The sequence below is a fragment of the Talpa occidentalis genome, unplaced genomic scaffold, assembly GCF_014898055.3.
Source record: "Talpa occidentalis isolate TD23 unplaced genomic scaffold, MPIMG_talOcc4v2.1 talOcc4.2, whole genome shotgun sequence".
Lineage (NCBI taxonomy): Eukaryota > Metazoa > Chordata > Mammalia > Eulipotyphla > Talpidae > Talpa > Talpa occidentalis.
Window position 1 is genome coordinate 488,554 of NW_023602073.1, and position 14,194 is coordinate 502,747.

At 53.3% G+C, this 14,194-nt stretch overlaps 1 protein-coding gene across 1 annotated transcript in view; it reads right to left on the reverse strand.

Annotated features, from left to right (window-relative positions):
* The window catches only part of F13A1 (coagulation factor XIII A chain), a 64,403-nt gene that overhangs the window by 19,530 nt on the left and 30,679 nt on the right, over positions 1–14,194 (reverse strand). Inside the window, exons 7-8 of the mRNA XM_037518819.1 lie at positions 3,082–3,256; positions 529–667 (exon numbers count right to left, since the gene is read on the reverse strand). Of these exons, the coding sequence (XP_037374716.1) occupies positions 529–667; positions 3,082–3,256 (314 nt within the window). The remainder of the gene's footprint in view (positions 1–528; positions 668–3,081; positions 3,257–14,194) is intronic.

Sequence of the window (14,194 nt, forward strand, 5' to 3'; positions counted from 1 at the left end):
CTGGGGTGACCTGTCTGCTCAGTGGTGCCCGTCCCTGCGGGGTGTGGGCTGTCCCCCAGGGCTCCGGCGCTGCCTGCACGCTGCTGGGTCTGCAGAGGCACCACCGGCCTGGCCCTCTCCGGCTTAGGCCACTGAGCTCATCCCCGTCAAATGAGCTGTGCTATTTTTATCCCCCCGGCACCTCGTGAGCAGCTCAGCAATTTCCTTCTCAAATGGGCATCTGTGGGGCCCGGACCCCCGCTCGGTGCTGCTGGGTGACCAGCCCTGAAATTCAGGGCGCGGAGGCTCAGCTCTCTGCTGATTTCCCTGGTGCCGCCCGGCTGGGACGATCACCTCGTTACTACGGACCCAAACTGCCCGTCAGCCCGGTCTCTCTCCGATGCGTTAGCACAATCACTCTCCGACCGCCAGACACTTGTGCCCACAGCAGCGGCCGTCCCCACCCAGAGAGGAGGCCCGACGAGGCCGCCTGGCCAGCGGGCACCGTTGTCCTACCCCGACGCTGGCGACGCCCGGGCGCAGACTCACCACACAGAGTCCTTGGTGAGCTTGGAGCTCACGCTGCCGTCCTCCTCCAGGAAGATGTCCATCTGCAGGTTGGCGTCGTTGTCGTGGGCCGAGAAGTAGTTGGTGATGACCCTGGCCGGGATCCCCAGGCATCTCAGAACTGCAGGAAGACACGCCGCGGCTCAGCACCCACCCCAGTTATCTTTTCTAAAGATTTGTTTATTTGCTTATGCACACGAGAGCTGGGGCGCAGGCCAGAGGTGTGGGGGTGAGAGGGTTCACCGGAGACAGAGTGGGGAGCAGAACAGGCAGACTGACTGAAATCCACTGCTGAGGGGAGCAGCGGGGAGACGAGAGGTCTGCTGTGCCTGTGGGTAGCTCCCTGGCCAGCCAGGGATAGAACTCGTGCTGCAGAGGCTGCAGTAGCTTCATAGTGCTGAGACTTAACCCCTGTGCCCCCAGGGAGGCCCCACATCACCCCAGTTTAATAAACACACGATGAAAACCCCTCTGGTAGGGACGGTCATCTTTGCCAGGATGGACCCCCTTCTGCCCATCCTGTCCCCAGATGCCCTGGCTGCAGCAGAACCTGGGGTCCAGCCCAGCGCCAGGGACTGGTGCGTGAAGCGGGGTCGCCATGCGGCTGACTGCAGATGGGGCCAGCTGAGGCCCACTGGCGTGGAACCCCAGGAACGGGGTCCAGGGGCTTAGCTGCTCACCACCCCGTCATCACAGGACTGTTCCCTCAGCTAATGGGACCACAGTCCTAGAAATAGGAAAACAAAATACAGTGCGGGCGAGTGAGGTCAGACCTTCCCAGAGCAGGACCTCAGTGGGTTTGCCCCGTGACACTCGCTGGAGGACGACACCCCAGATTCACGTTAATTGTCGGTAATGAATTACCCGCTGCCTCCGCTGCCAGATGTACCCATCGATTAGACGTGATCCGCACGCCCGCCCTCTCCCAGGACGCCAGGCATCAGGACTCATTGGAAATAATTCAGCTGACAATTTTAAGATTAATGACTCGGCTTGCCTTTCTGTGCCTCCCCCAGAATAGTTTAGCATTTTTAAGCGAAAGCTCTCCACCCCCTCAGCAGAGCGGCCTTGGGAGCCGGAGCTCGGCTCAGGTGGAGCCGCCGGCATCCCCGAGAGAGCGCTTGAGGTTGTCCCCGCCAAGCCCGGCCTCCCCCGGCCTCCTGACCACGGCCCCTCTGCCCGCCTCCTCGGCTCCCGGGAGCGCTGCCACCCCGGCCCGGGTCACAGCATGGCTGGAGTCCACAGGTCAGAATCCGGGCTGGGGAGGCGGCTTCCTGCTTCAGATTTATCTCCTGGCAGATTCAGTCCCACCCGGCTTCTGCCTCTTCTGCACTGTCCACGCCTGTTTCTGGACTGCCCTGAGGGCCCTGGACATGGGTGCAAGATGGTCACTGTTTTATCTAGTTGGGGGCCCAGAGGCACCTCCTGGGCCAAGACGTGACAGGCCAGGAGGCCCGGGAGGCGGGGCCTGTCTGGCCCCTGTGACCACTTCACTGTCCGGACACGCGCCGGCCGGGGGTCTCCAGACCGCTTGAAGTCACGCCCCGTCTCCTGCGGTAGGGGCAGCTCCAGCTAACGGTACTCAGGCTTTTACTGCCAAGTAAAAGAGTCTTGCGGCCTGATGCCGCCCAGAGACAAAACCCGGCGCACAGCTGGCGGCTTCTCCCCTCGGCGGCTGGCGGGCGCCCAGGCTTGCTGGTGGGCTGACCCAATGCAACCTCCAGGCCCCGTTCGGTTTTTCTAACTAAGGAAACGCCAACCAGGGGACACCGTCGTATGAAGGAGCCAACGCGAAGGACTCTGGCTCAAGCGCGGTGTTTTCTCCCAGGGTAAGAAGCGGCCTGTGGACGACGCCCCCGCAGGATGGAGGCCGGAGCAGAGGCCGCTGGACGAACTGCAGCAAGGCCTGGCAGAGACACTCGGGCGAAGGGAACAACCTCGTTCCCCCGTTCTCCTCCCCAGGCTGGATGCGGGGGACGAGCCGGGAGGGAAAAAGAGCAGCCAGAGACTGTTCATGCAGCCCCGATGCCTGCCTGCCTGGGGCAGCGAGGCGCGCTCGTGACCGGAGAAGGGGACACCCTTGTGCGCTCGGGCCACGCCCGGCGGCCCAGCCACGGCTTCCCCGGGGTGCCACGCAGAGCACGAGCTGCAAACTGCACCGCAACAAACGAATGGGACGTCCCCTTTCTTACTGTTTGCAAAGGGGCACATTTTTAACCTTTTCCAACGTGGAGGGTTTCTGCAAAGAAAAATGGCTTCTCCGCCCCGGCACCCTTCCCGCGGCCTCCGTCCCCCTGTGGGGGTGAATGATAGATAGCGCGGGAGACCTCCATCACTCTTTCTGCCACGACCCCGCGGGCCGGGGAAAGGCTGAGCCGACCTGGCCCAGAACAGCTTAATTATGCATCGTCGCTCCCAGAATAGCCACCCATAAATCCTCCGGGCTAACGGGCCGTGGTCTCGCGCCGGCTATAGATAACGTGCCTTGAAGTGGAATTTCCTGCCCATCAAAGCTGCCGGCAGCCGGCCACTTACACGTGTTGAAGACGCCGGCGAAGACCCAGCACTGGCCGTAGCGCACGGGGCGCTCCGAGCTGCGGTACTCCAGCAGGATGTCGGTGCTGCCCGTCCAGGCGGAGGGGGGCACGCCGTAGGCGTACACGTTGTCCCAGGACCCCACCAGGACGCCCTCGTCGTCCTTGGCGTTGATCTGCGGGAGAGCGGAGGGCAGAGGGAGAGCGGTCACTCACGGGGGGCCGGGGCTCCGTGGAGCCCACGTGGCGAGGACAGTCCTTCTGCCCAGCTCGGGTGGTGCAGGGGGCGAGGCTCAGTGGGACCTCGCTTACATGGCACGATCAAGAGTCAGTGCATTAAAGAGGGGGACGAATTCTAGCATCTTCTCTGTATTTTGGGGAGAAGACACACGAGCCTGGGATGGCAGGGAGAGGGATGTGGGGAGAGGAGCAGCCTCGTGGAGACCAAGTGGGGGTCTCGTCTTGGAAGGAGAGGCCAGAGGTGTGTCGGCAGAGGCGGTGCCTGTCCGGGTGGAGTCTGCTGACCTTGGTGAAGGCCGGCTCTAGCGGACAGAAGCGCTGATGCCCCAGACACCGTCAGAGTTAGCGGGAAATGAGGTTCCCGCGAGCGCCTCCCAGGGTCTGCTTAAAGGAGAGCTGTGCAGTCACGAGACACGAACGGGACACAGGAACGTGACTGTCACACTGAGGACAAGAGGGTGGTCGACAGAGGGAGGGTGGGAGAAATGGGGAGGGGCTAGTCTGAGAGCAGAGAGTGACACTGCACTTTGGGGGTGAACATGGCCTGGAGCATTTATCGAGCTGTCACCCCGAAGCTCCTAGAAGGTCTGTGGCCTGCAAAGCCTCAGTCCATCAACGGGAAAACAAGTTGCGTGAAAGAAGCACTTTCTTTGTGATTGTTTAAAGTGATTAGAGTTGCACAGTGTTGTTAAAAGACATTTCCATTCCCAGAAAATATCTGCATTCCCAGAACAGGGCGTCATTACCTGTGGGGGGTGGGTAAGCAGAGAACAGCAACCTCGAATATCAGGGAGGCCTTGCTACACACTCAGACAATGGCCCTAAGTTAGCAGGAGACTAGGAAGCAGAACTGAGCCCTTCGGAGTTGAGATGATAAAACAAGGGCCAGGAAGCCACAGTTTTAAGGCACCCCGTCCATTCTGGGGGTCACTGTCTTGGTGGGGCTTTCACGGCATTAGGTACCGGTGGCAGGAAGCCGAGGTGGGCACCAGGGTGGCCGTTTCCAAAAGTGGCAATGGCTTAGGGTCTCTTCCAGGGCCTCCCCTGGGAACTCGTTAGAGATGCAGGATCCAGGCCCCCCCAAGACCCGCGGAACCCAGCCTGCGTTTTAACAAGCCCCCGGGGATCAGCGCGCACGGTCGTCTGAGGAGCACAGGCTCAGGCTGAGCTGGGGAAGACGTCAGCGAGCGCCGTGGAGCGTGGCTGCGGCAGGTGTGTCTGGATTATGAAAACCCTGAAAGAGATATTAAACTGGATGCATTTTTCTGTGCCCGCTGCCTTGCCCATGCGCAGCTCAGCTGCGGCACCCGCCCAGCGCCCCCCAAGCTTGCTGAGTTCAGTTGTGGAAGAATCTGTCTTTCGGCCTAGTTCACAAGTTCACTGGGGACAGAGATAAAAATCTATGTCTCTCCGACTCGGCGCCGGAGCGGGCGCTCGACAGCAGTTGACTAATCACTCCTGCATTCCGCAAGCAGATGGGTGTCACGCGTCTGAGTGAGACCGTCCCCCTGGGGAGCACAGACCAGAAACCAATCAGGAGGAAGTAAAGGTTATGGGGATGACAGAAAGATGACCGGGAAGATGAGGCCCCAGGCCGGGAGGGCGGTGGGGGTGGGATAGAGGCAGTGGCAGGAGAGCCGGGGCTGGAGGGGCTGCTGGCCAGCAAAGTCCATCGATGGAGTGGACAGTTCGACAATTGTGGCGTCACCGTGATAGAGCAAGCCCAGGGGACTGCTGGGGTCCTGCGGGGCATCACGTAATCGGCGCCATCGGATGGACTGGGAAGCTCCAGAAGAAAACGCTGAAGATGTGCCGGCCCATCTGCCGCGAGAGACGAGTCCCGCTCGTATGTGGGGTTCAGTCCCGCACCGGGTGGCTTTTCCCAGAGCGGGCCCTCCTGGGAGCCTTCTCTAGAGAATCCTCGCTCAGCTCAACCCACACGCACAGCTCCCGCTTTGGCTCTGCGAGTCAGTGTAAAGGGCAGGTAACCACCCAGTTCTGGTTCCAGGGAGGAAAACCTGACTCTGGAGATTCCTCAAGGACCTCGCTCGGCTGATGGCAAATTCAGACTTGGGGTGTGAACTCTGACTTCACCCTGCAACTCCACGAAATGGGGGCGGGGGTGATGGCAAGGCGTAGCCAGCCGTGTGGGCTCTATTCATAATCAATACTCCCCCTTGCATGTGCATTGATTACTTAAGCATCAGATCGATTATAACAAACCTGGAGAGTGTCTTGGGTGGCTGTGATGTGCTCTGGTGTCTGTGGAGAGGAACATTCAGCTTTCAACTGGCTTGCCCATGTCTGTGTCCCCATCGCGGAGAGGTAGACCCGGCCTGCGAATCTCAGAGGCAAAGGTTCCTAACGGTGGCTCTAATGACTGATTTCCAAGCAGAGAGCCATTAATTAGGAGGGCTATTTATAGCATGTGGTTGAACCCAATCAGCCAAGGAAAAAGGAAAGCACCCCTCACAGACCCTTTAATTGTCAAGGCTGAGCCGTTCCCCTGTTGTTAGATAAATCACAATTCTCATTTATTAGCATTCGGCCAGATCAGCTACTGTTTCCTAATTACAACATTGATTTCTGGGGAGTCCAGCAATAAAGACGGATACATCTGTCTCTGGGAACAGATGTAACGGGCTAAAGTAAAATGTCTCTCCCTAAAACACAAGATATCTGGGAGGCACTCAAGGACGTGCTGCTGTTTTTCATGGCACAATGGTTTCCACAACCTATTGTGAACCTGGAGTTTGACCAGAGGCAGAAGGAGATGTCTGGGCCTCGGGTAACTGGTGGCCACGTGGACGCATGACCCAAAGGACAGGAGCATTATTTAGCGCCGTTAAGATGGCACCAACATTGCACCTTCACAGTAGCTGCAAAATTGGAAAAATGAAAAACTGGTTCCCAAAAGTCACGCTCATCCATTTCAGAGGCACTAAATAACACCATAAGCTTCAAAACTTGGCCCAGAGAAAGATGCGGGTGATGGAGTGGGGCAGAGAAGCAACAGTGCAGCTCCCAACCCCATCCACCAGCTTTTCAGAGCCCCACTTGCAAGGCGAGAGCTCCTGAGAGTTCTCATTTGTATTCCAAATCTGGGAAGGGACAAGCTGAGCTGAGATGCTGATGTTTTTCTTGTTCTGCTTGGAATAGTGGAGATAATTCCATGATTTTTCTACATTTCTGGGGAGAGATGAGTGAAAAGGCCATCTGCATGGAGGTGGGGACCTGGGTGACAGGGAGAAATTATGCAGAGCCTGAGAGTGTCCCCAATGGAAATGAGATGTGGCTGCAGAGAGGATTTTGGAATGAGAAATGTAACAGGATCTGAAAGGAAAGAGCAGAATACGAGCATCCCAGGATCTCAAAGCCCGTCCATCTCTTCAGCTAGACTCCCCTCTCCATCCAGTCTTGGTACTCAGAGGACTAAAGAGCAAATACGAGGCCATCGTCTCACACTGGGGTTCAAAGGAGAAATCTAATTTATCTTCGGTTGGGAAGCCATGATTTCATCTACACCCTATGAAGGCAAATAGAACACTTGGGGAAGAGCTTTGCAAGCGTGAGCATGAATGAAAAGGGAAGAAGTCGTGAGGGCACAGGGGTGAGAGAGTGAAAAAGTCATCCACAGAAGAAAACAGAATTAAGGAACATAAAGAATGTTCTAACAATAGTTGGGGAGACTACAGACTTCCCGGAACAAATGAGGGCCAACTCACATCATCACAGAACTCAAAATAATTCGTTAACTATAACAAACAGAATAGGTGTGACTAAAAATAAAATTAATGGCATGGAAGTAAAGCTTGAGATACTGACAAAAAAAGACAGATCAAGTTATTTAGAGAGAAGCAGATTGTTATGGATGACAAGGATGATACAACATAAGGATAATTAGTATCCTTAAAATAGAGAACCCACAAATGAAGGGGAAGATGTATTCACGGCATCATCTAGGAATAATTTACCTAACTGAGGAAAAATTGTATCTATACATTGAGAGACTTCCCTGTGCTCCAGAGTAATTGGATGCAGAATCCTTGAGACCCAGGAACTTTAACGAAGCAATTTTAACGAAAGGATAAAGAAGTTACTGTTCAGTCATGCAGACAGAAAATGCAAATGAGCATCAAGGGAGGAACCTGAGCTGTCTTCAGACTTCTGCACGGCACCGTTCAATGACAAACATCGTCAATCAATATTTACTCAGACCTGAGAGAGAGAAAGGCGGACCCAAGAATAATGCTTGAGATCTGCAAGTAAAAAGCAACTTGTGCACATTTTTGAACATGAAGGACCTCAGGAATCTCGCTCCCACCCCAAGGGTTTGAACACCTTTGGGAATGATTGTCACAGAGTGAATATAAAGTTAAAAGCTTGTTAACTTAATAGCAATCGTCGTCCTAAGAAAAAATCCAGGAGGGAGGAAAGAGAGGAGAAAGTCCCAAAGTTTTAAGGCCTTGATTTCTCTTGGTTAATTGACACCCTATAAAATTAAAACATAATCTAAAAACATAAAGGTACTTTACCTTTCTATGGTTTTCACACTTTTAAAAGAATCTTGGGGGAATCTATTAGGAAATAATTCTTGTGAAGAAACATTTATTTGGAGTTTAACCGTTTCTTCTGTTGCAATTCAGTTGTTACGTTTGTTAGAGTAAAACTTAAAAAAGTTTACCAAGTAAACTTTAATAAATTCTTAGAGAAGTGATTAAATAAAGCTTAATAAATAAAACTTAAAATTGAATAGAATTTGAGTATGTTTAAATGAAATGTTTTTAAATGAAAAGCAAGCCACTATTTACAAACAAATATAAATGATTGATGAAACACAATAGAGAAATAGAACTATCTATGATATTTATGATTTTTGAAACTTTTTTATTTTAATATTTTTTAAAGTTTTTAATGAAGTATCATTGTTTTACATAAAACAATAGGCTTTCTCTTCTCAGGTGCCATTTATGATTTAAAAACAATATTTACGTACTTAAATATCTACGTGTCTAGTTGGAATGATCATACCAAATATTAGTAATATTTTTTTTCTTACTGGTGAAATTTGAGATAAATTTTTGGAGGAAAGTTTTTTTTTTTTTTTTTAACTTTCATGTTTCAATTTTTCTGCATTGTCCGAATTCAACTTAGAGAACATTATTTTTTTAAACCAAATATACTATTTGTGCTCATTTCTTGCAGTGAGAGTATACATAACATTTTCTTCCTTACAGTTTTCTAAATCTTTAAATTCCCCTCAGATATTTACCCTACAGAAGAGAGTAGTTAGAATACCTTGGGTGTGGGTGGGAGACCCGCTTCTCTGAATTCCAGGCCAAGTCCCTAGTGAGTGACTACAAAACTGGGCTTGTTTGAAGAGAGCAAGGGCAGAGGTGTCTCTGGGGACTGAAAAGAGGAGGCAGCCGTTCAGGGGGTGGTTCCCAGTGTGAGCCCAGAGCGTGCCGGGGCCCACCCGGGCTGGAGAGAGACAGCTTCCACCTGGGCACCTGCGAGAGGCGGGCGCACACCTGCGTGCCCACCTGCAGCTGCCTGGGAGGCAGACCCCAGGGGCAACCCTCACCCTGGCGGTCTCCAAAGTGCCCGTGGCCCCCCAGCCAGCATTCCCGGGCTCCAGACTCATCCATGTTTTTCTAAGTCGCGGTTTCCTGTCCCTGTCACGCAGCTCGGGGACGTCAGCATGACGGCCGTCACCTGGGGACCCTTTCTCACCTGCAGGGATGACTCGGGGCGGTGAGTGGGGCTCGCAGTGGTGGCCGCTTGGGGGATGGACTAGTTGGTGAGTGAAAGTGCTATTACCATCCAGCAGGGCAAAATCAGAAAATAGCAATTCTTGAAGATTTTCTGAAGCCCCTAAAGTTGGAGTCGAGGTGTTTGTAGCTGGGGAGGCATCTCTCCAGTCTGGGACGACAAGGGGGTCCCACAATAAGCAGGTGATGGAGAGCCAGGCCAGCCTCCAGCACTTTTCAGGCTACACAAGCATCCCAAGGTCGCCTCACTCACCGGGGACTTTCATTTCTATATTGGAAGAATTTTTAGCAGCTGACAAGTACATTGGAAGCCAGCAGGGAAATAGAATTGAACAATTGTTTTCATGACCACTTTTCAGAAACTGGGCCTGCCCCATAAATAACCAGCCTGTGGGTGAAGAGACCGAGGTGTCAGGAAGTGAAACCACTTGTCCACGATCCCCGGCAGGACTGGGGCGGACCTGGGCTTGCCTGGCCCCGCGTCTGGACACCATAGCTGTTTCCCCGGCGTTGTCCTCTGCCTGTCCTCTCTCCCTAACTATCACACGGCTCCTTGAGTCCAAATGCAGTGTCTTTGCCACGTCCTGTCTGATCCAATCCTTCTCTGGTAGGTGAGGCGGGGAGGGTGGTGAGGACGCACTGTGCTGTCCAGACATCGTTTTTCTCATTTATGGTAAAAGCCAGAGCCGTGATGAAGTTTCCATTTGTGGACAGGCAGTTCAGTTTCTCGATTATTGAGGTTACATTTCTTACACCTGTTCTCCCCATATTTTTGGAGAAAAACAGACATTTATTACAAACCATCTCTAGAATGTGATAATCATAGCCAGTCTAAATGTCTGTTTTCCTTGAATTGCTTCCTGGAATGAGGTTTCCATCCTGCATCTATTTTGTAATCACGGAGACTATTTCTGAAACCCGGGGAAGCTTTGCAACACTCCCCCCAAGCTGTGCAGTCACCCGGGACAGCCGTCCCCAGCACAGACAGGTGGGCAGGCTGCAGACCCCAGCACCTTAGCATCTGCTCACCAAGCTTCTCGAGCATGGGGCTCCCCTCTTGCCTTCTTTCTTTCTCTTCTGCCCTCCCTGAAGTCCCTCTCGCCTCCTCTCCTGCCTCTGCTGTTTCCTTCCCTAGTCACCCCTCCCTTTCATTCACATATTCTGGGGTCCTGTTCTGTACCAGCCCCGCACCACAGAGCAGTTGCTATAGCAATAAAATGAAAACCAGGCAACTCCCGGAGAGCTGAAAGCCTCGGTCTCCCCGTCTCTGGGTCCACGCTTGGTTATTTTCTCTCATGATGGTTAATTAGTAAAACATATTTTGGCCAAATGAGAAGCCTCAGTTGCTCAGGGAGTGAGGCTACTAATCTGTAGTTGTGTTGGTGACCGCGGAACGGGGATCTGATACCCAGCTCTGAAGGGGCTGTGTCAGCGACTCGTGCCTGCCGGGGTTTGTGGTCTTTCCGTAGAGGTCAGGGTCAGCCCCTGCTTGGTTTTTGTTTAATTAAAGTAAAATTTACACAGAGCGAAATGCCTGGAGGTTAAATGCAAAATCCAATGAGTTCTGAGTGGGATAATGACCGCCCCAATCAGAATATAGGCACTGCCTGATAGCAGCCCAGAACGTTCTCGAGTTCTCTGCTAGTCAGCCACACCCAATCGCAGCCTCCTCTCTGCCTCCTGATAGTAGGTGAGAGTGGCCTGTTCTTAAGGCTCACAACGTGGATTCACACAGTTTGCACATCTGGGGCTGATTTCTTTAGTTGTTGCGCGTATCTCTAATTAGTTCCTTTTTATTTCTGAGCAGTATATCATATTCAATATCATGATTTGTCTGTTCACCTGTGGATGAACATTTGAAGGTTTTCCAATTTGGGTTGCTATGAATAAAGCTATTATGCACATTCTTATCAAGTCTTCTTCGTGTCTCTGGGATAAGGAGCCAAAAGCGGCAGGTATGGATCATCAGATAAAAATATATGTGGTCAGTTGTATAAGGATATGTTCGTTTTCCAAAGTGATGATACCATCGTACATCCCCGGGAGCGATTATGAGACCCCGGTTCTTCCTCAGCTTCGCCTGCTCTTGATGTTGTCAGCTTCTTAGTTTTGGCCATTCTAGTGAGCAATATATACAGTGCAGGTCACCCGGGGGCTTATCCCCCGGTGACTAATGCAATCAAACACTGTCCACGCATGTACTCGTCATGTGTGGATTTGGATGTGTATCAAAATCCATTTTCCTTTTGAGTTGTTTAGCTTCTTGATTTGTCGCTGTTCTCTCCGTGCGCTGACCCAGGCCGTGTCAGATACGTAGAGGAGACGTTTCCCCCAGCACTACAGCTTGCTGTTATATTTTCTTGATTGTATATTTCAAGGAACAAGAGTTTCTTAACCTTGGGACTCAGAGTTCTGATAGCTGAGAATCTATACATTCATGGCGTGTGATGCCACATCTGCCTGGTGCACTCATTTATATTTGTTTTCTTTTTTTTTCCAAAGAATCCTCCCTAGAAAATATGTTGTTCCCACAAGAGCATGAAACTGTTCTCTATTTTGAAGCTTTGTGATTTGGCTTTTTCATCTGAGTTTTCTTTCTGAGTGATGTGAGGTAGGGATCAGGGTATCTTTTCCTCCGTTTGTTCCAGGATCACTTACTGCACAGACACTCATTTGTTGCAAAGACTTTTGTTCGCTGAGAAGACTGTTACTCCGCCTCTTCCTCCTGCCCCCGTGCAATGGCTGCGGTTGTGAGACCCCAATGGTGTGAGCAGGGGCTTGTGTCTGGATTCCCCGTATTGCTGCCCTAGGCTGTCTGTCCTCCAGTGCCAGACTATCTCACAGGAGCTCACAGGTCAGGCAGACCTCTGACTTGGTTCTTTCTCACATGCAGCTTTGGGTATTCTGCATGCTGTCTACAAACAGACCGCATATCAGCAAATTATCTGTTGCATTCTGATTAACCCGTATGCCCGGATCTGGTGAAGAAACACTCTGCTCCATGGACACCACATCTGTCCTTCCAGAACTTCCCAAGGACTGGCTCTGTGCTCCAGCCGGAGGGCAACGTCAGAGCAGCGTGAGTCCTTCTGGGACCGTGTGCGGACGACAGTCACAGCCGTGACCCGGGTCGACGGGACAGGCAGGTGGTCAGACTAGCAAGGAACCCGCCGTGAGTACAGAACGGGAATCTCACATCACAGGGACCGGTGAAGGTTGCCAGAGGGACGGCAGCTGGGGCTGAAAGAAGCAGTAGGCGCTGCTCAGGCCCAGGAAGGATTTGAAAGTGGAAGGACGTTCCAGGAGGAAAAAGAACATTTCCAGTGGCGGAGGCAGGAAGCAGCTGCTGTTCAGCCACCGCTGAGAAGCCAGGGAACGACACGCGGCTCTTTCTCTTTTGATCAGAACCCTAGCGGCCACTGGGAAAGTCCAGAAAGGATGAAAGATGAAGAGCCAGGCGAGGGGGACTGATTCTGGCTGTTCTATTTCTCCGCTCGCGTGTATTGGCTGGGAGCCTGTCCGCGGAGTAACCTAGGAGTTCTCTATTTTCATCTCGTCTCCCCCCTGTTCTCGCCCCACCACAGGGCGAAAGGCAGCTGCGGCAGACACCAGAAACCGGTCTCTCAATTCCCAGACCAACATGCTTCCAAATTTTACTTTTTAGAACCATTTCTTCAACCAAACATCAATAGGAGCCAAATGCACAAAAGAGAAAAAATCAGAGGTGTTGTCACTGGGAAGACAAGACGCCTGCGGCCGCCCCGCCCCTCACCTCCCAGCCCCCCTCATCCCCGCCCCAGCCCCCACCCAGCCCCCACGGCCAGCCTTCTCCTGCCCTTCACCCGGGACCACAGGAGGATGGGTCGCCCCTCAGGCAGGAGCTGGGGGCTTGGGATCCACGAAATCTGGGAGGGTCTAAGACAAGGAATACTTCCTTGTCCCCCAATGTAACGCTCCACCTTTGCAGCTCGGTCACCTTACCCCAACGTTATGTCCGGTGGTCTTCGAGATACGATTATGGCCAAGATTTGGAATCAACCTGCATATCGCGTGAGTTGCAGAAATCCTGGCGTTGATGAGAACATCACTTGTAACAATGAGGTTGCACAGAAAGTGCTAGGTGTATACCCGAGCAGAGTCATTCCATCACGGCCACAGGAGAGGCGCACGGGATAAGAACATCACCTTCAAGTATTTAAAAAGCAGCAGAAAGGAACCGGCACTGTGCAGCGTGTAAGGCGTGTGCTGCCGGGAATCGGAGGATCCAGAAATGCCCCATTTCTTCATTTTCCAGTGCCCAGGTGCAGTCTGCTCTGGCCCCGGGGCCCTGGCTGGCGTGAGTCCAGCTTTGTCGGGCTTCCAGGCCAAGGACGTGCCTGGCCCCGGCGTGGAGGTCAGACCAGGTCCTCAGCTTGGAGCCAAGTTCTGCTAAGATCCCCACTCCAGAGTCAAGCCTAGACCAGCCCCCCTGCAAAGGGGCCCCCCAAACTCTGCATGTCTCTCAGCTCCCCAATTTGCAGGTAATAACACTTTCACTCACCCTGACTCATCCGTCCCCCAGGTGGCCGACACGGGGCCTCACTCTCCACCCTGTGTGGTCCCTGCAGGTGAGAAAGGACATGGGGCGCCCGCTCTGGCTGCCCCCAGGTGAGGGCTGTCATGCTGACGTCCCTGGGCTGAGTCACGCCCCGGGGACAGGAAACAGCGACTTAGACTCACGCGGGTGAGTCAGGGGCCTGGCAACGCTGGCTGGGGGGCCGCGGGTCTGGTGGAGTGCCTGGGGTCTGCCTCCCAGGCGCGGCGGTGGGCACCAGGTGTGCGCCCGCCTCTCTCGCAGGTGCCCAGGTGGAAGCTGTGTCTCCCCCCGCCCGGGTGGCTCCCGGCATGCTCTGGGCTTATGCTGGGGGCCGGCGATGGGGCTCCCCAACACCAGCTCCTTGCTAGATCTGCCGGGCAAGGCTGAAAACCCCCGACCGGAGGGCGCAGATGAGATTACGCGTCAGGCTTTCTGGCTATTCGGAGCTTTTCCCCAAAGACCTGTAGCCGGAAATCAGAAAAGCTGCTCAGTGGAGAAATGGCGGGACGGTGGGCGGCCAGCTCCCG